The 25711-nt window shown below is 39.5% G+C and overlaps 1 protein-coding gene across 4 annotated transcripts in view; it reads right to left on the bottom strand.

Moving 5' to 3' along the window:
* Positions 1–25196, bottom strand: part of LOC127799887 (mechanosensitive ion channel protein 2, chloroplastic-like) — a 30923-nt gene extending 5727 nt beyond the window's left edge. Inside the window, exons 1-7 of one of the 4 annotated variants that reach the window (XM_052334126.1) lie at positions 25030–25196; positions 6092–6294; positions 5944–6003; positions 4176–4333; positions 1849–1972; positions 1647–1744; positions 1434–1547 (exon numbers count right to left, since the gene is read on the bottom strand). In XM_052334126.1, the coding sequence (XP_052190086.1) occupies positions 1434–1547; positions 1647–1744; positions 1849–1972; positions 4176–4333; positions 5944–6003; positions 6092–6169 (632 nt within the window). In that variant the 5' untranslated portion in view covers positions 6170–6294; positions 25030–25196. Of the gene's footprint in view, positions 1–1433; positions 1548–1646; positions 1745–1848; positions 1973–4175; positions 4334–5943; positions 6004–6091; positions 6295–24679; positions 24697–24812; positions 24956–25029 lie in introns of those variants that run through there. The other 3 variants (XM_052334129.1, XM_052334127.1, XM_052334128.1) reach the window with 3 other exon arrangements.
* Between the last annotated feature and the right edge of the window lie 515 nt (positions 25197–25711).

Genomic DNA, 25711 nt, shown 5'->3' with positions numbered 1-25711 from the left:
AGAGGTTTTCACTATCTAAAAAGAAGTTAAAAATAAATCTTTTATGAATGCAGAAAGGTGGATAGACAAAAGAGAGTATCTATCTTGGCCACAATAAAGAAAAGAGAATCAAATTCTTCAAAAAAAAAAAATGAAGAAGAACTAGAAGATGATCCACCAACTCACTTTTACTTTTACCTATTTAACAACAATTTAAGGCTACTTGCCCATGATTCCCCTTGTTACCAAAAGTGATAAAAGGCACCCGTAGGGGAAGGGTTTGATCACTACCCCATGTTCCATGGAAAGCTAAGTCCCTCTTTACTGCAAAAACACATCATTTAAAGGCTTCCCTTTCATAATGGGTGCCCAAATCAAGTCAACTTCCTAGTCTTAAATATTACATCCACAATGCAAGGACTGCACAGCGCTCTCAGGAGGAAGGAAGAAGTTCTCACCACAATCACCTTGTCATAAGGATTAAATGATAAGATTGATAAACTACTGGCTATAAGATCCAAAATAAACCACTTATCCAACAAGAACCTCACCCTCAAATCTTCACCCAACTGGAAAGGGAAGAAATTTGAAAACTCTAACCAACCTTAAGGCAATGGACCAAATACAAATAATACATAGGAGCAAATTAAATGAGCATTTAATCAATCACACAATTGAACCAATAATGGAATTGAATAAATGAAATCTAAACATTTTAGAAATGATATAAATCATATTGAAGAGCACTTATTATAATGTCGTCAATCTAGAAATTCACTATGGCATGATCTTCCAGTAACTCAAGTTATGGGATTTCTATGCATCAGACTGTGGCTTCTCATTTTCATTTGCTGTTATAGTATCATAACTATACTGTAATTCTGTAGGGGTATTTAACAGTTAACACTTATACTATCCTTATCAGGTTAGTAACATGACCATCTAAGGGCAGATTAATTTCTTTGGTTTGTTTTCTTTTTCTGGACAAGAAGATAGCTCTAGATCAGATAATAAGAGGCTGAGGCCAAAAGTTTTGTTAATGCAACTATGAAATTAGTGGGCAGTTTAAACTGGTATTTTTCTATTACAGTAGCCTTTTCTCTTCCCTTTCCAAAGGGATAAGTACAGGTCTATTGAGGAGGATATTACCTAATTCAGCTTGATGTTTGGATTTTTGTCCTTGGTGAACTTTTAATTCTTCCCTTAAGCAGATAGTGCTGATGTCCCTAAAAACCCACCAGCAGCCAGATGATTTTGGTCACAAAATCGTACTCCAGATCAGTACTTCCTGTGTTTTTCTTAACCAAGTTAGTAACACCCTTCTCCCATTGTTTTCATTCATTAGAGTCATTTCATCTATTTTTCTGATCAAAGAAAAATAAGCATATACAAATCTGTTTCCCAAGCAGAAGACTGAACCTACCCATTTGGGAGTGATAATAAATACCACTCACCTTGATAAGCAGTAAGCGAGAGCCATCACAGTTGACAATGATCTTGTAAAATTCAACAGGCGTTGCTTAACAATTTGGCTAGCTTCTGAAGGTAACACCATTGGATCCAAGGCCCTGAAAGAAAATTGACTGCTATCAGTTTAATGATTAACATGTACTGTTTTCTTTGAACAGAAAATGTAACTGTTTCTGTATTAATCACAGCAGTGACACCTGCAGATGATCATTGCTCCAGTCCACAACAGCAAAGGTTGAAGATAAGAGGCCATGACATAATGTGTGCTACTCTTTTTCCAACTACTATCACTCTTCTGCAGAATATTTTGGCATTCAATGTTATAAAAGATTAGTTATGTGGGTTTGACTCTGACCACAGAAATAGAAGAAATAAATACATAAAAAAGAAAGCTCCTACATGAAGAAATATGTTTCGGCTTTGACGCATGAGTGGTGCAAGACCCCATACAGCAAAAACGATAATACCTACTGCTGAAACCAACTTAAGTAAAGTAGGACTACCTTGAAAAGCATTATATGACCTGCATGATATAAGAACGTTTTCAAATGTAAGTTCAATATAACAAGGTATACACAGAACAGAGACCAATTGTTATAAGTGATATCACTTAACTGTTTGGGTCTTGCTCCAGAATCATCCAAGAGACAAAGAATGATTAAACAAACCAATACAAATTAAAGTGTTAAACTGATTTATAGGAGATCAAACATAGATAGACCCAAAAGGATGAATTCGATTCTCTTACCAACTTTTGACACTAAAACTGAGATATTGACACAGTTGTGTATATTTTACTGGTGTCAGATATATCTCCACAAAAACTTTTAATATAGGTGGGTCCTTGGTCCAAGGTTTCAATGCATCAACTCTCCAGAAGAAGAAAATTCAGAGCTATTTATCAGAGCCAGCTTGGTTGACTGATTCAACTAGATCAACAAGAAGGAAAGACCCAGGCATTTCAGTCTTTTATTTCAAATGTTTGGTTCTGAAACTGGTTTTTTACTAGCGTGCACCATTTTGGTCTTCAATGAGTTGATTTCTTCTCCAACTGAAAAAAGAAATGCCCGCCAAAGAGACTTGCCTACCCAATAGTTGTGGCCTAAAGACTAACCATATTCTCTTCATATATTTATCTTTCATCACATATGATAACACAACTAGCCATAAAAATAAATAGAGCCAGCTTGATTGGCTGGTTCAACTAGACCAACCAAAACCAAAGACCCAGGCAGTTCAGCCTACCTGTTTCGAATGTCTGGTTCTGAAACTTGTTTTTTCACTAGTGTGCACCATTTTTGGTATTGTTTCTCCAACTAGAAAAAAACAAGAAATGCACCTAAAGAGACATGCACCTAGGCATTTTTGTGGCCTGAAGAATTAAAATATTCAGTAAATCAAGCTTCAGGTCAAATTTTCTGGCATCAGTCTCTCCTGGCTATTTTTCATTGTCTAGTGGTGATGATTTCTCAATGTATCTTGGTAGCGATTCTATTGTTGGGAGGGTTTGATTCAGTATCTCATTCTCTGTCTAGTTCAGGTTTTCTTGGGGTTGTTTGTATTAGATAGGGTTGTTGTATCACTGCTTCTAGTGACCTTGCTTTTATGCATTATTATAATATAATCTAACCTTGTTTCAAGAAACAAAAATGATCTCTCTCTCTCTCTATATATATATATATATATATATATTACAACATAACTAGCTATATAAACAAATAGAGAAAAACTGAAACTATATTTTCTACAACCATTGAACCAGATGAACCACCAGTTAGTTCAACTGATATTTGAACTCACACTTTCACTGCTTTGTTGTTCAATATGGTCCTAATACCATGGCCATGTGATGCAGGACCCAAAATCAAAACACATGAGTAAGCCTGATTACTCAATATCAATCATCAAAGTCTACCAAACAGTACATCTCTAAGGGGTTTATATAGACTAGAGACCCCAGCTAATTAGGAAACATATCAAAGACCAAATCATATCCTAACTAGAATGGAAATATAATCTTCCTCAAACTACTTTGGCAAAGATATTCCAAATCTCCCTAAAAACTACTTAGGAAAGAAATAATCAAAGATATTCAAATAACAAAACATATTAATAATCTAATCTAAAATATCTTCTAAAATATTTCTATCTTGTTTCCCATCACTATGCCATTGATAATAGTCCAATAGATGGGTTGCAACAATACACAGAATTGGCCTTCCAGAAATCTAAGAAGTTCATATTTTCAAATTTCAACAGATTACCAACATCTCTTTTTGTAAGTTTTTGGACTCTGTCCCACATGCAATGGTCATTAATTCATAAAATGTAGCATAATGCGCAGAATCCTGCTGATGTTCAAATAGTTCACAGGGGTGAAAGAATTGAACTGCTTGAAATTAAGCGCATATGCCCTTTTAAAACACTTTAAAACTATAATTTATAATAGAAGAAAGCTGCTGTCAACCGAAATTAAGATGAATTGGTTTCTAAAACTATGATAGAAAGCCTTACCAGAACTGAACTGATCTTTATAAGACTAAAAATAGCTCACATAAAGCAATAGAGAATAAAAGATGGAATAAACAAATTAATGTATTTGTCGTGCATTAACATTAATACGTAAGTAACCACCTATGAACAAGTATAAATGAAAGCAATTCTTTAGGAATATTGTGGCATGCACATGCAGATGTGAGCAAGTTAATCAGGAAGGAAAGAATGACCTCATGAAAGCAGTAGCTGTATTCTTCATAAAAGAAATTTGAAAGGGTTTGCCTGGATCCAGCATTGAGTGGCACTTAAACCTTTTTCTTCTATATTGGATGGACCATATTGGGCTGTATACACTGCCTGAAAGACCAATACTCCATGGATCCTCTCGCTGAAAGTAGAAATTGGAAATTACTGCCTGAAGTTATTCTTTATTATGAAGATTAAGAAATGTTGAAATGATATGATCAGAAGAATTGCAGCCGTCAACCTCACAGCCACGTAAAATTAAATGAAGAAACTACTAGAGCGTTCATGGCAATCATAAACATTCAGTTTGCAACCCCACCCCCCCCCAAAAAAAAAATAAAAAAAAAATAATAATAATAATAAAAAGAAAGGAAAAGAATAAGTTAATTGTGTGTCTTCGGCTGAAGAAGGCAAGGATGCAATTTTACTGTTTCAAGAGAATTCATACCTGCAATACTGAAGAGGTAGAAAGTAACATTCAGAAAACCTACTATTGAGCCACTAAATCACAGTATTGACAAGCTGCCAAAACATTAACAAACAAAACTTATGCTCCAGTTCACCCTTCAAGGGTAAGTACAACACTGAACTTATTTGAAGCACAGATGGCAGCATTGACCTGAGCAGGGCATAAGCAAACAATTAAAAGGCCGAATAACATTAAGAAAGTCAACTATGATGTTGACAATCCACGGTATCTACTAGCAGAGGTGATGTATCCATGTCTGGGATGTTCTGAACACGCACTAGTTAGAGACTAAACTAGGTTTTCCATATGACATCAATATGCATAGGTTTTCTACATACTACTTTATGATGACCCTTGGTGCAACAGCAAGGTTGCTCCATTGTGACCCTGAAATAATGCCTTATATGTCAATAATGTTTAAATTTGTGAACAATATGGTATTTTTATGTTAAACTAATATTATATTTTTGGTGGATTGCATATTATTGCACTCATGCCATGCTCACCAAATCCCCATATCCCATATCCATATTTGTATCTGTACATATAATTTTTAAGTTACTGGGAAAGGTGCCACGTGATATTTAGGAATTCGGATCCTTCTCAGCTTCAAGACTCTTAATTCTATTTACATACTGCCAGATGCCAGTGAAGAGAAGAGAAAAATGTATGCGAGTACCCTGCAGCCTCACCTTTTAGATATTATTATTTACGTTACAAAGGCAGAATTACACTTGATTCTTTTAATTTACAAACTAACATTCCCCCTCTAATTAGAGCATAGTTTTATATGTGATAAGAGGGCGAGTCTTGGTAGTAACGGTAAGGTTGCTTGTTTGATACCGGAAGGGTCATGGGTTCAAATTGTAGAAACAGCTTCTTTGCAGAAAGGCAAGGGGAAGGCAGCATAGAAATAAGAACCTTCCTTAACTCTCATGAAAAGAGAAGCCTCGTTCACTGGAGACACAATTTAGTTTTAAGTGTGATAAAACGAACAACATCTTAATATTGGATTAGGGGTACTATTCAATATTTCCAATGCTTTTTAAATGTTATGTTCATGAACACCACTAATAAAACCTTGTCTGTATCCGAAACCTTATTTCTCTTCAAAGTACCATATCCCGTGTCTTCTTTCCATTTCCACGTCCATACCCTGTCTTGTATTGATACATCTTAGCTTAAGATTCGAATCTTCCACAAGTTTAAGTTGAAGCAAAAGAGTGTAAGATGCCTCAACTAGAGATACAAATTCTTAAATTTTCAAGCACAAAGAACCATACAAAAGCAGATGATGGAAGATTGGCACGCAGCAAATGTAATCTTCTGCTTCGCCTCACATTCTGCAAACAGAAGATATACACATGGAGTCAGACAAGAAATCCAAGAGAAGCTTAAAAAGAAAAGTGATTAGAAGAAATGATTTCTTACCAGGAATTGTTTATTACATCTATGGTTCTTGCATATTCCCAATTGAAGAGACACTTGCAAAGAACCAGTACCAGCCATCAATAAAGAAGCTGTACAGGTAATAAAATGATGCTCTGAGATGAAAATGAACTCAATAACATTAGCCTTTATATTGCCAGCAATATGTAGACCAGATGAACTTGGCCAACTTAAACTTCAGTAACCTGCAAGAACAAAGCAAAACATTTAGACAGCTTAAAAATAACAAATATCAACCAAAAAAATGATTGTGATAGTAGTCTCAAGAAGAACAAGCAAATTCAAGCATGTCAATTATGTCCAAAAGATGATTTTTCCCTCCTGCACATGGATACTCTAATTGCCTTTGACCATGAAACACCATATGTTTTCCTTTATGAACAGGTTTAATAGATATAACCAAATTGAGATGGCACTCATAGCATCAACCAGAAATTTTTACTACACCGTCATTACCATTTGGTCTAAAAAATGTGGAAGTCATGTACTAAATGGCTAAGATAACTATTTTTGATTATATGTTCCATAAGACATTGGAGTTTTACATAGATGATCTAGTAGTGAAATCAAAGTGAGTGTTGAGTTATATAATTATAGTCTAGGGTTAATTTTATGTTAGAGCCCATGGCCCATTGTATTTGTATATATATATATATATATATAGGTGTATAGTCTATAAGTTTAATTAAAATGGTATACACATTAAAAGTTAGGATTTTCTTCCTAAGCTTCACATGGTATCAGAGCTGAAATACAAACCCTAGCTGCCGCCGCTGCCCACATCATTGACCACCATCGTCGGTCGTGTCGCCACTGATCGCCGCAGCCTGTCGTGCCACCGTTGTCGCCGCCCACTGCGTTTCCGCAGCTCGCACTACTAGTTTGCAGCGGGTCTTCACCATCCGGCCACCGATCACACACACCGCCACCGCCGTTGCATTCACCATCCTCCGATCTATCGACCCCCGGAGGACCATCGCCGTTGTTGCCGCCACACGCCGCCTCTCTCGCACTATTCATAGAGACTTTTTTGCTCTGATCTCTCTCTCTAGTGCTCTAATCGCAACGCCGTCTTCATCATTGGACTCACCTCCTTCAGTCCATCCCAGTCTCAGTGGTTTCGTCGCCATCCGTTGCCATTCGCCGCCGCTAATCACCAACATCCACCGTCTATTGTCGCTCCAACGGGCCTCCACGCTTCATTCTCTATGCTGGATCACCAGGATCCACCGTCTATTGTCGCTCCAACGTGCCTCCACGCTTCATTCTCTATGCTGGATCATCCAGCCTCTCTGTTTGGCTATTTTTAACCCCTTTTGTTTCAGATCTGTTGATCTTGTAGGGCTCCCTTTTGTCCAACATGGTTGGTACCAGTAAATCTGGCTCATTCTTTGGTATTTTGTCTCCCTCTCCAGCCATTGGTACTGAGAAGTTGATGAGCAGTTCCAATTATATCTCTTGGTCCAAGGCAGTTGAATTATGGTGTATGGGTCAAAGTTTACAGGATCATCTAACTACCAAGGTCGAGAATGTGACCACAGATATAACTGAGTGGCAAAGAGCTAATGCTCTATTGTGCAGTCTCCTGTGGCAGTCAATTGATCATTCTCTTCATCCGATCTATACTAACTACATCACGTGGTGTGAATTGTGGGCTCAGGCCAAGGCGCTATACACTAATGACATTCAATGTTTGTATTCAGTGGTGTTTAATCTGCTTAGTTTACGACAGCAGGGTCTGACTCTTCCTGATTTTTTTGGTCAGACGGCTTCTATTAAAGCTGAATTTAACTCCTTGTTACCTGTTAGTAAGACTGTTGCAAAGGATCTAGCTCAGCGAGACAAGTTCTTTATGGTGTATACTCTAGTTGCCATTGGTCCTGACCTTACTCCTATTTATGATCAGATTCTTGCTAGTCCTACTATGGATGAAGTGTATTCTCGTCTTCTTCGGGTTTCATTTGTTCCTACAGTACCTCTCTCTTCTGCAGGTGATCATTCAGTTATGGCTTCACAGGTTCAGAGTAGTGGCGAACAGGGAGGAGATCATAGTAATCAGGGCAAATGCCCCAAGTGTAACTACTGTCACAAGTGAGGGCATACTAAGGAACAATGTTATAAGTTGCATGGTCGCCCTCCTCGTGTTAATGTTGCTCATGCCGATGGTTCTCGATCTGAGTCATTTGATGGTCATCCACCGCAATATGTCATTCTCACTGGGGCTAACTATAATGAGTATCTCAAGTATAAGACGTCCTAGCAATCCTCATTCACAGTTGCCTTTGTTGCCCACTTTGGTGATTCCACTGCCTGTCTCATTTAGTTATCCTCTTTAGGACCATGGGTCCTAGACTCAGGTGCTTCTAACCATATCTCTGATAATTCCCATTTGTTTTCTCATTTTACTAATTCTATTTATTTACCTTCTATAACATTAGCCAATGGGTCCAAAGCGGTTGTTGAAGCTGTTGGCACTACCAAACCCTTACCTTCTCTGCCTTTAGATTATGTCATTTATCTTCCTCATTGTCCCTTTAATCTTGTCTCTGTTAGTAAACTTATGCGTGCCTTAAATTGTTTTATCACCTTTGATGATCATTTTGTTACTATCCAGGATCGTGGCACGGGACAGATGATTGGCATCGGATGTGAGTCGCAGGATCCCTATCATCTCAACCTTCCTGCATCTCCTGTTGCTTGCTCGGTAACTGAGTCTCCTGCTCTTCTCCACAATCATTTGGGACATCCTAGTTTGGCTAAGTTTCAGAAGATGGTCCCCAGTTTGTCTAGTTTGTCATCTTTTCATTGTGAGTCATGTCAACTTGGAAAACAATCTCGCACTTCTTTTCCAAAGCGTGTCAATAATCGGGCTATGTCCCCGTTTGCTTTAGTTCATTCTAATATCTGGGGTCCTAGTCGTGTCATGTTTGTTTTGGGTTTTTAATATTTTGTAACGTTTATCAACGATTATTCTCGTTGCACATAGTTATATTTAATGAAAAATCGTTCTGAGTTATTCTCAATTTTTGAATCCTTTTGTACTAAAATCAAAACACAATTTCATACCTCTGTCCAAGTATTGTGCAGTGACAATGCCCCTGAGTATTTTTCTATTCCTTTTACTACCTTTATGTCTTCTCAAGGGATCTTGCATCAGTCGTCTTGTGCATATACACCACAACAGAATGGGAATGCTGAGCATAAAAATAGACATTTGATTCAAACTACTCGCACTCTTCTTCTACATCATCATGTCCCCTTTCGCTTTTGGGCTGAAGCTGTCCTTGCTGCTTGTTATCTCATTAATAGGATGTCTTTCTCGGTTCTTCAGCACCAGAATCCTCACTCTCTCCTGTTTCGTGATCAACCATTATATATTCTTCCTCCCTGTGTCTTTGGGTGCACTTGCTTTGTCCATAACCTATCTCCCAGTCAAGATAAATTGTCTACTCGGTCCATCAAGTGTATTTTTCTTGGTTACTCTCGCCTTTAGAAGGGTTATCAGTGTTATTCTCCTGACACCCGCTGCTATTTTCTTTCGGCGGATGTTACCTTCTTTGAGTCGTCTCCTTTCTACTCTTCGCCTCCTTCCAAGTGTCAACCGCGAGTCCTCATGCTACCATTCTCCCTATTCCTTCTTCTACCCCATTACAGGTTTATCATCGGCGTCATCAACCTCGGTCTCCTCCCAGTGGAGATGTTGTTCCTATGCCTTCTCCCGTGTCTCCTACTACTTCAGCGACTCCTGCTGCCTCACATCCTACTCCAGTCTCTCCACCTGCTGCGGTCCTGCTTTCTGAGGATCTACTTCCTATTGACCTTCAAAAAGGTACCCGATCTTCTCACAATCCTCACCCCATTTATAATTTTCTTAGCTATCACCATCTCTCGTCTCCTTTTTGTGTTTTTGTGTCTTCCTTATCCTCTGTTTCAGTACCTATGACTGTTAGTGAGACGCTTTCTGATCCGAAGTGGCGACAAGCAATAGTGGATGAGATGACTGCTTTACATTCCAATGGTACTTGGGATTTGGTACCTTTATCCCTAGGGAAATCTCTTGTCGGCTGGCAGTGAATCTATATTGTCAAGGTGGGTCCTGATGGGCAGGTTGATCGCCTTAAGGCTCGTTTGGTTGCCAAAGGGTATACTTAGATTTATGGTCTTGACTATGGTAACACTTTTTCCCCTGTTGCTAAGATGTCATCTGTGCGTTTGTTTCTCTCTATAGCAGCTATGCGCCACTGGCCGTTGTATCAGCTGGACATTAAGAATGCCTTCTTACATGGTGAGCTTCAAGAGAAGATTTATATGGAGCAATCTCCTGGGTTTGTTGCTCAAGGGGAGTCTGGGCAGGTTTGTAAACTTTGTCGCACACTATATGGGTTGAAGCAGTCTCCTCGAGTCTGGTTTGGTCGTTTCGATGATGTCATTCAAGACTTTGGTATGAGTCGTAGTGAGTCTGATCATTCGGTCTTTTCTAAACACACATCACAGAGGAGGTGTATATACTTGGTTGTCTATGTGGATGATAATGTTATTACAGGTGATGATCAAGATGGTATTGTTCAGTTGAAGAAACATTTTTTCCATCATTTTCAAACTAAGGACTTGGGATTACTTAAATACTTTCTTGACATAAAAGTTGCTCAGTCCAGTTCTGGTATTGTTATCTCTCAACAAAAGTATGTGTTAAGACATTTTGGAAGAAACTGAGATGCTTGATTGTAAATCTATAGATTCTCTTATGGACCCTAATGTAAAGCTCTTACCAGAACAGGGGGAGCCTCTTGCTGATCCTGAAAGATACTGCAGGCTAGTCGGAAAACTTAATTATTTCACTATCATTCGCCTAGATATTTCTTTCTCAGTCAGTTTTTACAGTCTCCTTGCGATAGCAACTGGGATGTGGTAGTTCGAATTCTCAAGTATATTAAGGGAGCTCCAGGTAAAGGACTATTGTATGAGGACAGAGGTCATACTCAAGTCGTCGAATATTCTGATGCTGATTGGATAGGTTCTCCCTCTGATACACGGTTTACTTCAGGATATTGTGTTCTGGTTGGAGGAAACCTAGTATCTTGGAAAAGTAAGAAGCAAGAGGTTGTTGCTAGATTGAGTGCAGAAACAGAATATCGTGATATGGCCTTGGCAACATGTGAATTTATCTGGTTAAAACAATTGCTTCAGGAGCTCAAGTTTGGGGAGATGTCACATATGAGATTAATTTGCAACAATCAAGCTGCATTACATATTGCTTCCAATCCAGTCTTTTATGAGATGACCAAACATATCAAAATAGATTGTCACTTCATCCGAGAGAAGATTTTATCTGGCTGTATTACCACAGATTTTGTCAATTCCAATGACCAGTTAGCAGATGTCTTTGTTATCCTAGGACTATGCGGAATGGACCTTGGAAGATATATGCCTCTCTCAACACTCTCAAATCCACCCAGCAATTATAGGAATTGAAAACAGAAAACATAAGAACAAGAAACAGAAAGCAAACCACATAACGCAAGGATTTATCCTGGTTCGGTACCACATAACGCAAGGATTTATCCTGGTTCGGTTTCCTTTGAGGAAACCTACATCCAGCCTTCAAAGAGCCCTCCTAGCGGTCTTTATTTTCAGAAAGAAGATCAGTACATCATAGCCCTCATAGCCACAAACCCGAGTACAATTCCACATTGTTTCCCCAAGAAAATAAACCCAAGACTTTCAGATAGTCTTCCTTTCTTGAATAATGCCTTGCACTCATAATACAAAGGACTAGAGCACTCATAGAAGTTCTCTCTCAACAGGCGCCTTGCCCTCTTATTTATAGAGGAGGCGGACACACTTAGGCAACTAACTAACTTAAGGAAATTACATATTAACCCCAACAAAATGTACTAATTACACTTTAACCCCTAACTGCCTAATTTCTTTAGCCGAGACTACTCCTTCATGCTCCTTTCCGGTTTTGCTATCTTCTAGGACAAAACTTGAGGCAAACTTCAACAATTCTCCACCATTTGCCTTGAGATCTTCACCCGATAGCCAACTCCTGCTTTCACCATGCTCTTCATATGACCTGCTGCTCCTGATCACTCAAGACATAAAACAAACATATCAAACAAAACAAATCAATGCTGTAAGACATAACAATGGACCACCTTTGAATAAATTCTTAGCTGCAATAACTAAATTTGCAACTCTCATTAGATATTATCCTCCTCAAGGGATTTCCTAATGAACATATTCCTAACACCAATATGATTGATATACTACATGGTGTCTACCTACACTCCATCATAAACCAAATCCATACTCAATGTTATTCCTTAATCCCAAAGGGTCCAAACTTTTACACAGCATCACATCAACAGTGCACCTTACCCAGATTGGCCTTAAACACTGCTAGACTTCCTCCTAGCTCTCAAAACTGGCCTTTAGGCTTTACCACTGTCTTCCCTTCTTATGTTTGCTTCAGAACAAGACTACTCAACCTCTTGAGACTCTTCTAACTACCAGCCTACCAAGATATGCTTAAGATTTGGGTAACCTAGGCTGCCATAAGCTGTCCATTTCTATTCCAACCTCTATGCCTTTCCAGCTTCTCCTCCTTCCAACAATCTCAAATACTGAACTACAACCTCAGCTACACCTTGAGATTCTCATTGGATAACTATCAATGAAGCTGCCTTACTTATCCTAGGCATACCATTGAAATTGACACAGCTTCCTCATGCACTCAATTTACACTTTGGACTATCACAATCTTATATCTTACCTAGGGAATTACTATCATACCTAGAGAGACCTTCTAAGCAACCGATCCTTGCTTACTTTTCCCTCTAGCCTATTATCCCTTGGCTATACTATAAGATCACTTTTCTCTTAGTTTCCACATGGATAATAGCTGTTAGTGATACCTATTTGATCCAAATTAAACCTTCATGTGCTGCTATAACCAATGGCCATGTCTAGCCATTTCCCTAGACTTTTCCCATTTCCAGCACTTCCTTAATTACAAATAGACACTACAACAACACTCCACCCTTTTAACCTAAGAGATATACCATTTAAGTCCAACATTCTCCCCAAAATTTACATGGCTCCATGCCATTCATTTGGACAAGAGTGCATCACCTCTTCTTATACAAGAGATTCTATTTTCCAGCCTGCTCCTTAGCACTCAAACCTGAGCCCAAGCATCCTTCAAATCCAACATTCCATACCTCATTGGTAGATTACTTGAGGATCTATCTTTTACCCATCCTAGGCAAAACTAGACCTTCTATTCCCTTGCTCATTGCCTACAAGATGACTCTCCTTCCCTTTCATTGCTTAATCCAGATTTTAATCAACCATGGGCTTCACCATACAAGACAACCCTTGCACACACCCTTTTCCCCTCACTGTTTACAAGGAACCTCACTGCAAGAGCCAAAGCTATCTTAAACACTAGCTTCCTCCCTCTCACAATCTAGCCCAAGCTTACACAATGAATATGACCAAAAACATTTTCCAGATTTCCCTATTGCTATACCTGGTTCATAGGTTAGATTTGGACATTCCCAAAGGATTCTCCTTGCTGGCCAGCATTCCAAATTTCATCCCTTGGCCTTGGAATCAACTAATTCCATGTCCTATTAGCAGAGATTTCCCTCATAGGTAAGAACCCTAGCTTTAGGAGACCTAGGTATACCTATTACACAACTCCACACACCTAACCCTTCACACCAGAAGCAATTTCCAGCAAGCTTCCTAAATTCCAGCAAGCTCATATACACTTGGGAATTCCTTAAGAACACACCATCTTCACTAGGTTTACCTCACCTAGCTCCACCATGAGACAAGGCCTAGATAGGCCCCCTTAAATCCTAGAAACTGATCTCTAATGGGCTTGATACTTTACTCTTGATTATTGCCTACTAACACAATATCACCTATTATGACTATAAATTGAAAAACCATTTCCTATGATGAGTCTACCCTAAACCTAGAAACTATGCTACATTTCCAGCATTTCTAGACACTTATAGGGCATCTGCACTATCATAGTCAGTCTCACACATAGATGAAGAAATTCCAGGGTTTTTCTCTAGGATTTCACTCTTTCTTTTGGGATAATTCTTCTTAATATGTCCCTCATCATGGCAGTGATAACATCTTATCATTTTCTTGCCATTCCTAGACTTTGACCTAGACCTACCCTTAAATTTAGGGTCCCTATTTTCTGGTCTAGTCCCAACTGTAAGAGCATCATGTATAGAGTTCTTTCCTTCAACCTTATGTTGTAATTCCTTGGAACTCAAAGCTCCAGTCACATCATCTAGAGACAATTTGTGTTTACCATGTTTTAAGATGTCAACAAAGGTTTCATATGACTTTGGTAGAGAGTGCAATAAGACTAAGGCCTTATCCTCATCATCATATTTGATGTCTATGTTCTCAAGATCCAAACATAACTCGTTAAACTCATCTATGTGCTCCTGCAGTTTCTTACCTTCATCCATTCTAAAGGAGAAAATTTTGGTTTTCACATATAACCTAGTAGACAAGGTTTTAGTCAAGTAAAGGGTCTCCAATCTTTTCCAAATGTTTGATGCCGTGGTCATTTTGGCCACTTCCCTCAAGACTTTGTCCCCTAAACTTAAAATCAAGGTGTTAAAAGCTTTCTTGTCAATATCTTTCTTTTCTTTTGATTTTTCCTTTTTCTGTTCTTCAGTGGAGGTTTCAGGCAGTGATTCTTCCTCATCTAAAGCCTCTTCTAGTCCTAGATTCCCTAGCAATGCCCTCATTTTCATCCTCTAAAGGCCAAAATCATTCTGGCCATCAAACATCTCAATATCATACCTAGTTGCAGCCATTATAACACTGTTCTATGATAGAGAATTCAAAACAGATGAAATCTTGAAGGTTCTTGGACTGTTCTTGAACCTAAAAAACTGGCTCTGATACCAATTTGTTATCCTAGGACTATGCGGAATGGACCTTAGAAGATATATGCCTCTCTCAACACTCTCAAATCCACCCAGCAATTATAGGAATTGAAAACAGAAAACATAAGAACAAGAAACAGAAAGCAAACCACAAATGCAAGGATTTATCCTGGTTCGGTTTCCTTTGAGGAAACCTACATCCAACCTTCAAAGACCCCTCCTAACAGTCTTTATTTCTAGAAAGAAGATCAGTACATCATAGCCCTCATAGCCCACAAACCCGAGTACAATTCCACATTGTTTCCCCAAGAAAATAAACCCAAGACTTTCAGATAGTCTTCCTTTCTTGAACAATGCCTTGCACTCATAATACAAAGGACTAGAGCACTCATAGAAGTTCTCTCTCAGCAGGCGCCTTGCCCTCTTATTTATAGAGGAGGCGGACACACTTAGGCAACTAACTAACTTAGGGAAATTACATATTAACCCCAACAAAATGTACTAATTACACTTTAACCCCTAGCTGCCCAATTTCTTCAGCCAAGACTACTCCTTCATGCTCCTTTCCGGTTCTGCTATCTTCTAGAACAAAACTCAAGGCAAACTTCAACAGTCTTTACTAAGTCTCTCAGGGGTCCTCGAATTGAGTATATTTATAACAAGCTTGGTACATATGATATAGATGTTCCAGCTTGAGGGGGAGTGTTGAATTATATAGTTATAGTCTAAGGTTAATCTTATGTTAGAGCCCATGACCCATTGTATTTGTGTATATATATATAGGTGTATAGTCTATGAGTTTAATTAAAGTGGTATATACATATTAAAATCTAGAGTTTTCTTCCTAAGCTTCATAGTGAGGAAGGCCAAAACTTTGAAGACTTATGAAAAACCTCCCAAAGATGCCATAGATATTGGCCCGGGATAAACCCCCTCAAATGTGCTTTTACCATAACAACAAGGTTACATTATCCACCAAGGAGATGCTGCCAACATCTATGATGTGGGAACATTTAGAGCTAGGGCACCAATCTTGGTGAGGTTAGAAGCACTACAACATTTGGCCGAATCACCACCTTGAGAGGCCACCTCAAGGATACTGAACACTCACACTCTAGGAATCCTCAACTAGAGAAGAAAAAACAACGAAAAGAGCCTTGTATTTATAATACTCAAATATTCTCAAGGATGTTTTATAATTAACCCAAAGGGGTTAATATAGAGCTTTCAAGCAAGCAGGGGTTTGTAATTTTTCAATGTAGGACAAAAAGTACTTAAATATAAGTCTTAAGCAAAAACACTTGTCTCATTCTTTCAACGTGGGACAACCACTTCATCATTTTCCTAAGGTGCCCACTCTAAACTTGCTCCATGGGCAGATGGACCTTTCTGCAATTTGGAATGCATCAATGACAATGCCTACTAAGTTGAGCTCCCTGAAGTGTATGGTGTTTCTGCAACCTTTAATGTTGTTGATCTCTCTTCATGCTATGAAGATGAAAGAAAATAAGATAATCAAGACTTAATGGCAAGTCTTCTCTAACCAGGGGAGAATGATTAAATTGTTGCCCCACATTGAAAGAACAAGATAAATATTTTTGCTTAAGACTTATATTTAAGTGTTTCTTGTCTCACATTGAAAAATGACAAAACCTAGCTTGCTTAAAAGCTCTATATTAACCCTTTTGGGTTACTTGTAAAGCATCCTTGAGAATACTTGAGTATTATAAATACAAGACTTTTTCCTTGTTTTCTCTTCTCTACTTGAGGATTCCTAGAGTGTGAGTGTTTTGTATCCTTGAGGTGGCCTCTCAAGGTGGTGATTCGGCCAAATGTCAAAGTCAGGTTTCGAACCTTACCAAGATCGGTATGCTATCTCTAAACATCCCTACATCAATCCAATATAAACCAGCTCTGAAGGTTCATTGGCCACGTTCATATCTCAAACAATCCATACCCACAATGGCTAAAATTACTTAACCATTCAGCTCCCTCTTGAAGAAGGATGCTCAATATCCAAGGCCTTAAGATGTCAAATATGCATTGATCTCCTCTCACACCATGGTTACACCTGGAACTACCAAACCTCCTCCTCTCCTCAACTCCACTTCCTTCTCAAGAAGGGTCTTATTTTCCCAATAAATCAATTAGATTGACAACTTATATATTACATCACCAAGGTGATATGAGATCTCTAGAAGGGGCATTGTCTATCCTTTGTCTTTGCCTCACAAAAATAGCATCTTTATTTTGCGGTCTTCTCTTCCTCATCTAAATATGACCTTATAAAAATTCTTGTTCATAAAACCTACAATGACCAGGAGGCTAGCGCATTGGCCACTGGCCTTGCCAAAATATGACATAACCAACAAAACTGGGAATGGAGTCAAAAGTCAAGCCTCAACAACCTAGTTTGCTTTCCCATCAATGAATGTGAACCACCACCAGAAAATCCTATCTATGGATGACTTTCAAGTAATTATGAGTCTATGACACAAGTTGAAGGATGATAGGAATGCTCAGTTTGACAATTGAAGGAGAAGGCTCAGTTTGACAATTGAAGGAGAAGGTAACATTATGCTCACTGAAGCTACCAATGTGGCACTCAACTCAACATCCTTCACCACAAAAATGTTGATACCTTTCACTAAGAAGTGAGGCCTACTCCATGCCAGTAATGGCTTCTGTAAAGCTCGTAGGCTGTAGGGCTTATCATGTGGACCAGTGGTAGCAGATTATTTCTCTGCAAAGGATCAGTTACAACCTGTAACTGATTTGTAACTGTTGATTGGTTAGCTATATATAAAGCTTGTATTGAGAATAAACTAAGAGTTCAATACAGTTTCTCAATTCTCTTCTCTGTTTCCTCCCTAATTTCTCTATATTCTATCTCCGTTTCTTTCTGCCATTCTTCCTTCTCGTTTCTACATTGGAAACCCTAGGTTCAAGACTTAGGTCTTGACGGCTTCTTTCTAGCAAACACTAGCGAGGAAAGATTAGTGCATTCCTAAACAACTACAATTTCTACAGGAGACTTGGTGCTTCCTCTATTAAAGGAAAGCTGAAGTGTAAGTAAGCTCTCTTAAGTTGAACGTCTCAACCTTGGTCAGACTTTCCAATTTTGGTGAACTCCTCTCTGCATTCACCTCCACCAATTCATTCTAAACCCCACTTTATGAGCCCCTCTATTAAGGAATATTAGGCCGCCCTCACAAGATTGAGACAGTTCTTTCCACACTGCAGTCCGTTAAAATTTGCAATCTGGTCACTGTCAAACAACCTTTTAACCAAGAATAAATTTTATTGCTTCAAAAATATTTAATTAACCTCTTTCATTCTTCCTAGCCATCTCAATGAATGTTGTAAGACATTGTTGAATCCTCTAGATTCAGCAGGTTGTTCTCCCATTTTGTAGAGAGAACTTGGTGGGAATTATGTAGGGAAAAGAGAAATTAGAGAAAGAGGGGGAAAATTAGAAGATGAACGAGAAGGAGAAAGAGAACTGAGAGGGAAATAGAGCTGAAAGTTGTTCAAATGTTATTCGATGCCTTCTCCATGATGTAGGCCGAGTTTATATACTCGGTCCTAGCGGAAATTGGCGCCAGAAGCGATTGCCACTTCCGCATTTAAGTGACTAAACTCCCCACCATTACAAGTACCTACCAGCCTTTCTTGTTTATTACAATTATTCCCCCATTAGGTACACGACAGCTCCCCTCCCCTTAAGCTAATTCTTGTCCTCAAGAATGCTGAGCAAGCTGGCTGCGTTTGGGAACTGCTGGAGGAACGCTGGCAAATATTCCCAAGTATTATTGTCTGAGTGCAATGAGGACCATTGCACTAATACTTGAGTGAGTGGGGCTCCTTGCTGAAAAATCACTCATTTGTCCAGGATGGCTAATAGGGTGATTGTTGGCTCTTCCTTCCTAAGTGGAATGGGAATGGTTGGATTGGCAAATTGGTTCCCTCAGGCAGTTGTAGCCTATAGGCTACTGGTCCTACCTTGGCAATAATGGTATACGGTCCAAAAAACTTGGGGCTTAGTTTAGTAACAAGCTGCTTTGAAAGAGTTCTCAAATGGGGTTGACTGAGCTTGAGGTACACCTTTTCTCCTACTTCAAACGTTCTCTCACTCCTCTTTTTGTCCATTAGCTGCTTCATCCAGTTTTGAGCCTTAGCCAGCTCCATTTTCAAGGTGTGTAGAATCTCCTGCCTATTTTGCAGATAGGTGTTTGTTGTTGCCACCGATGTTGGCGCCCCTATAGATGGTAGTAGACTGGGCTTGTATCCATATAGCGCCTCAAATGGGGTCATCCCAATGGACCGGTGGTGGCTGGAATTGTACCACTATTGCGCCAAAGATAACCACTTGTGCCATTCCTTGGGCTGCATAAAGTAGAAACACCTTAGGCAGGTCTGAAGGCATTAATTAACTTTCTCTGATTGGCCATCAGTTTTCAGATGGTAAGTTGTGGACATGTGGAGTTTAGAGCCCAAGGATTTCAGTAAACCTTGCCAAAATAAGCTAATAAACACCTTGTCCCTATTTGAAATTATCGTTTGAGGCACCCCATGTAACTTCACTACATTGTCTAGAAACATTCTAGCCTAGCCACCTCTTGTTCCATGAATGGGTGGGACAAGTTGATGAAGTGGTTGTACTTGGTCAATCGATCCACCACGACTAGGACACAGTTCCCCCCCTCTGATCGCGGCAAACCTTCAACAAAATCCATAGTTATATTGGCCCAAGCTTGATTTGGAACCCCTAATGGCTGTAGGAGTCCGAGTTTAGCTACTAATTCATGTTTACACCTCTTACAAGTGTCGCACTGCATTACAAATTCCATTACTGATTTCTTTAATCCAAGCTAATAAAACACTTGTTTCACCTTGCGGAACAAGTGTTTTGGATGCCTGAGTGTCCCCCTAAGGGCGAGTCATGCATGGTTTGGAAAATTCTTTTCTTCAAGGTCTCACAGTCCCCTTTCACCAATCGCCCTCGATACCCCTCATCAGGCCATTGCATACAGTGTACCCTTGCCTGCTGTTGTTGTCCAGACTCAACTGCTCCATTAACTCCTTTGTCCAGGCTCCTTTATCATAGCTCACTGTCACCTCTTGGTACCAATGTTGTAATGGTTGCATAGTCTCCCTCCTCATAACACCTTGATAAGGCATCTGCAGCCATGTTTTCTTTTCCTCTTCTATACTGAATCACAAAATCCAACCCTATTAGCTTTGCCATTCCCTTCTTCTGCAAATTAGTGTGCAACTTTGTTGGGTAAGGAACTTGAGACTCTCATGATCTGTTCTAAATATAAATTGTCCCCCTTCCAAATAATGCCTCTATTTTTCCACTGCCATCAGCACAACTAATAACTCCTTGTCATATGTGATGGGCCCTTGATGCCTTGGGGCTAAAGCTTGACTCATGAAAGCCAAGGGTCGACCCTCTTGAGATAACATAGCTCCTACCCCAGTTCCACATGCGCCGGTCTCCAAGAAAAACGGCTTATTAAAATCAGGGATCCCCAGCACTGACAATTCGCACATAGCCTGCTGCAATTGTCCAAATGCATTTTCTACCTCTACATTCCATCTGAAGTTATCCTTTTCTAATAATTCTGTCAGGGGCTTACTTATCACTCCATAGTTTTTCACAAAACACCTATAGTAACCCGTTAGCCCCAAGAACCCCCTTAAGAACTTGATGTTCTCTGGTTTAGGCCATGCTACCATAGCTGAAATCTTCTTGGGATCAGTGCTAACTCCAGCACAAGAAATCACATGCCCCAAATACTCCACCTGCTTTTGGGCAAAGTCACATTTGGACCTTTTGATGCATGGCCGATTGAGTCTGAGGATACTAAATGCAATTCTAAGTGTTTAGAAAAAATTGGGTTGTAAATCAATATATCATCAAAAAATATTAACACAAATTTTCGACGATAAGGCTCAAAGATGTGGTTCATTAGGGCTTGAAATGTTGCTGGTGCATTAGTTAATCTGAAGGGCATTACTATAAACTCATAATGCCCATGGTGGGTTCTAAAGGCTATTTTGGGTATATCAGTTGGGTTCATCTGGATTTGATGATAGCTGGATCTTAGGTCAAGTTTGGAAAAAAACCGATGCATGGCTTAGTTCATCTAGGAGGTCTTCAATGATGGGAATGAAAAATTTATCTTTGATTGTAATGTGGTTAAGCTAGCGGTAATCAACACAAAAACGTAAGGTTCCATCCTTTTTTTTAACTAAAAGGACAGGAGACGCAAATTGGCTTTTGTTGGCTCAGATTATAGAGTTGTCCAACATTTCTCTTACTAATTTATGAAATTTTAGTTTTGAGCTTTGGTGGGTATCTATAGGATCTTATATTAACTGGTTCTACATTTGGTTGTAAAGGGATAGAGTGATCAAATGGTCTTTGGAGGAGTAGGTCCTTAGGTTCTGCAAATAGATCCCCAAACTTAATAAGTAATGCATCAAGGGAGGCTAGCTCATGTACCTGCCATAGGTCTGTGGTTGGCTTGCTGGTAGTTAATTAACACTGGCCCTCTTGTTCTCCTTGTTTCCCAGTTTCCTCACTGGTTTCAATCAAGAACAATTGAGCCACTTTGGAAAACTTACACTTGAGCAATTTGTGCAACCAAGCAATTTGTGCAGCCTCTTTCCCTTGATCAGTTTCCATGACCTTGTTTCCATATTCCCTTGGAGTGTAACTCTCCTGCGTACCTTTTCCAACGTAACCTCCATCTTATTAAAGTCGAAACTGATAGGACTTACTCCTCTCATCCAATCAACTCCCAAGACTATTTGGCATCCCCCCAGCTTCAGCAGCCTAAGATCGACTTTAAATGTTTCCCCTTGCATTGTCCAACAAAACCCCGTGCAAGCTGATCTGCTTAACACCCTGCTTCCATTAGCCACAGTCACTGCCAGGGGTTGAGTGTTAGATAACTCACATTTCATTTTTCTAGCTGTCCCTTCGTCAATGAAGCTATGGGTACTCCCACTGGCAATTAGGACCATGAGTGTTCCTTCCTGCACCGTTCCTTCAACCTTGATAATCTTATTACTAGGCGCTCCTTTTATGGCATGGAGGGATATTGTGTTGTTGTCTTCCTCCTCCCCATCATCACCTACCACCAACGCCTCTTCTCTTACGTCTTCCTCAATCTCTCCTCCTTTTAGCAAAAGCAAGCCTCCTGCATTGGTGTCCGGGGAAAAACTTATCCCCACACCTGTAACATAACCCCGATGATCTCCTCTGTTCGTTTCCTCTGCTTCCTTGTTGCCCTATGTTAGTAAGTGGTAGTAGTGCTGGTGGCTTCAGCATTACCCCAGCCCTATACATCTCCCTTCCTGGCAATGAAGCATCCAAGCTGTTTCCCCTACCCTGATTCCTCTGCTCCTTTATCAATGCCTCCACATTTAATTCTTGGAGCAAAGCGCTCTCCACCGCTTCTTGGATCGTCCTTGGCCTTGTCATCTTGACCGCAAATCTAAGTTCCTCTCCCAATCTACTGATAAAACTTGACACGAAGTAGTCTTCGGTCAAGTATGGATTCCTACTGAGCATCAAAGATTTTAACTCCTCAACCCGGAGCTAATACTCCTGCACCGATCCACTCTGTTTCATTTTGTTAAACTCCTCGACTATATTCATAGTCCTCCTTTCTCCGAACCTCTCACATAATCCCTTCACGAAGTCATTCCAACTACATTCTTCTCTCACTCTTGACCATCCTTGATACCATATGTCCCCTACGTTATTCAAGTAGGTCACCGCCAGGTTAATCTTCTGCTCCTCGGCTATTTGATGTATTCCGAACAACTTTTCACATCGTCGAATCCACCACCGTGGCTTAGCCTCATCAAACACTGGTAGTTCCAATTTCGGAATTGGAAAGTTGTGGTGGATAGAATTTACCTGGATCTTCAGTCTCCTTTCCACTCCATTGATCCCCGTTGCCACTGGATCAGTCTCCACCTCCAACAATCCTACCATCCTCTGGCAAGTGCATGTTCCCAGTAGTATCGGCTCTGATCTCTCTCGTGGGGGAAAATCTGGAGACATCTTCATCTGCGCTTGACTCGAAAACATGAGCATAAATTGTTGCATCTGATCTCGCAGCATATTGCTATGTTCTCTCATCTCGTCCCTGATATGATTGTGCATATCCCCCGCGCAATCTATCTAAGGCTTCCTCCATCCTTCTGTCCACCACTACTCCGATCGAGTCTTCTATCAATCCGACTCTAGCCTACACGTCCATTACCGTGGCTGTCACCTGCTGAAACTGCAATTTCATCTGCTTCATACGAGTGCCGTCCACCATTGGTATAACTTGTCAAAGTTCTGGGGCCAAGATCGGTGCTCTGATACCAATTGTTAAATCCTCTGGATTCAACAGGATGTTCTCCCGTTTTGTAGAGAGAACTTGGTGGGAATTATGTAGGGAAAAGAGGAATTAGAGAAAGAGGGGGAAAATTAGAAGATGAACGAGAGGGAGAAAGAGAACTGAGAGGGAAATAGAGCTGAAAGTTGTTCAAATGTTATTTGCTACCTTCTCCATGATGCAAGTCGAGTTTATATACTCGGTCCTAGCGGAAGTTGGCACTAGAAACGGTTGCCACTTCCGCATTTAAGTGACTAAACTCCCCACCATAACAAGTACCTACCAGCCTTTCTTGTTTATTACAATTATTGCCCCCTTAGGTACACGATAGACATCAGAGAAGGTCTATGGAGGAGTTGAGACTTCAACATCTTGGCCACTTAATGGACCACACAATAATCTATGCCCCTTTGTCTGAACAATTCTCTTAACCCCTAACAAAGGGGTCCATTAACATCAAAACCAAGGTAAAAGAGAGATATCTGACACCTCTACCTCTTATAAGAACCATAATACTTGGCCATTGTTTCCCTCATTGATCAGATTGGGGAATTCACGTCCTAGTTACAAGATCTCTTCTCTGTCTGTTAATGCCAATGTTTGAAGCACTGTGCATGTGCAATATCATGCAACAAATGTCTATTTCAAAATCTTCATAAGTCATAACATGGCTACATGGAATTCTTCTGAGATTTTTATCCAAATTTCAAGATAGTCCACTCAATTATCCTCAACTCATTCTAAGTCTGGTAGGGAATGAAGCATACTCAACAGTTGCATGTACTGCTCGACATATATCCCAGATCATGAGTATTAATCAGTATCCATTACCTTAGCAAAGCTTAAAGAAGAAGATATAAACCAACCCGGGTGGTATAAAATTAATGTAATGTGTTGCAGGCTAAGAGTGGTTAAAGGGGGTTCATGTTTGAGCTTACTATCTATGGATAAGAATCAAGGTTGATTTAGTTATTCCTGATGAGAATTCATCCTGGAATTGTTCATCATCGTACAGAATATGTGTCATAGTATAAACCTAACAATAATCTGCACCCTTGTCTCACCAGGAAAATCATATTCAAAATTACCATTCAGCTTCGAGATAAGCATCAGCGTGAAACAAATATACGCCAAAGGGTTGCAGAAAGAAAACTTAAACATGGAAATAATCGAAATAAGAAAATTTGACCATATTTATATAAACCACAAAAATGTAGGTAGCCGCAGGTACTCACTCATACGCAATACACTGCTACAATAATACGAATCAAAACTATCCTAATCCAGAGACAGAAGAGCATCTCCAAGCCCTAAAAGTACAACTTCGTGATCAAGGGGAGGAATTGCGAAAAGGAAAACGACCCTCACCAAAAATGGATAAGAACATGCGAGAGAACACTGACAATAATTCACGAATGTGCTGTACGAACCCAGCTCAGAACGAAATTGACTCCAATATGTGGTGGGGATTTCGAGGATTACGGCGAGGAGTCAAGCACGTGATTGATTTTTCTTTTTTTCCCTTTTTTTGATTAGAGAAAGACGGAATTATGAAGAAAGAAGCGAAAACAAACAACAGTGGTACCTGGGAGTCAAATAGAAGTAACGTTGGAACAGCCGGCAATCCGAGGTCGCGATGTGGGCGCTAGGGAAAGAGTTTTGTTTCGGAGGGCAAGGAAGAAAAGAAGAACTATAGAGAGATAGAGAGAGAGAGAGAGAGAGGAGGAGGAATATGCCGTGTTTAAGTCCCACCACAAGAATGGCCTCAATCGAATCGATTTTCTGGTCGCCGCGTGGCGTCGAGTTTCTTGCTGGGACCGCCGCACAGTGCCATGCGGTCCACTGCATTTACGCCCAAACTGAATAAAAAAGTGATCTTTCAGGCTGATGGCTTTAGGCCACGTTTGGTTGATGGAGAAAATTGTGTAGATAAAAATAATGATAACCTAGATTGTAGGGAGATATGGAAAAAATGAGAAATAAATATAATATAAAAAGAAAATAGAGATATAAAATTTGTTAAAAATGTAAGAAATGAAAATACAGGAAAATGTTTAAATAAAAAAATATAGTAAATATAATTTTTAATATAAAAAGTAATTATTAAATCTAAAAATAAATATAAATTTCATAATGCAGTCAAACAAATTTCAAGAAAAATTAAAAATTTTGAATTAGAGACGAACTTCATCGTAGAAAGACATGTTTATGATATTTTCTTAATATTAAAAAATAGTTTCGAAACATTTTTAAAATTACAGAAATAA

Source organism: Diospyros lotus, chromosome 4, assembly GCF_014633365.1.
Source record: "Diospyros lotus cultivar Yz01 chromosome 4, ASM1463336v1, whole genome shotgun sequence".
Classification (NCBI taxonomy): Eukaryota; Viridiplantae; Streptophyta; class Magnoliopsida; order Ericales; family Ebenaceae; genus Diospyros; species Diospyros lotus.
Note: the sequence above shows the minus strand (reverse complement) of the source record. Positions and strands in the feature narration are given on the sequence as shown.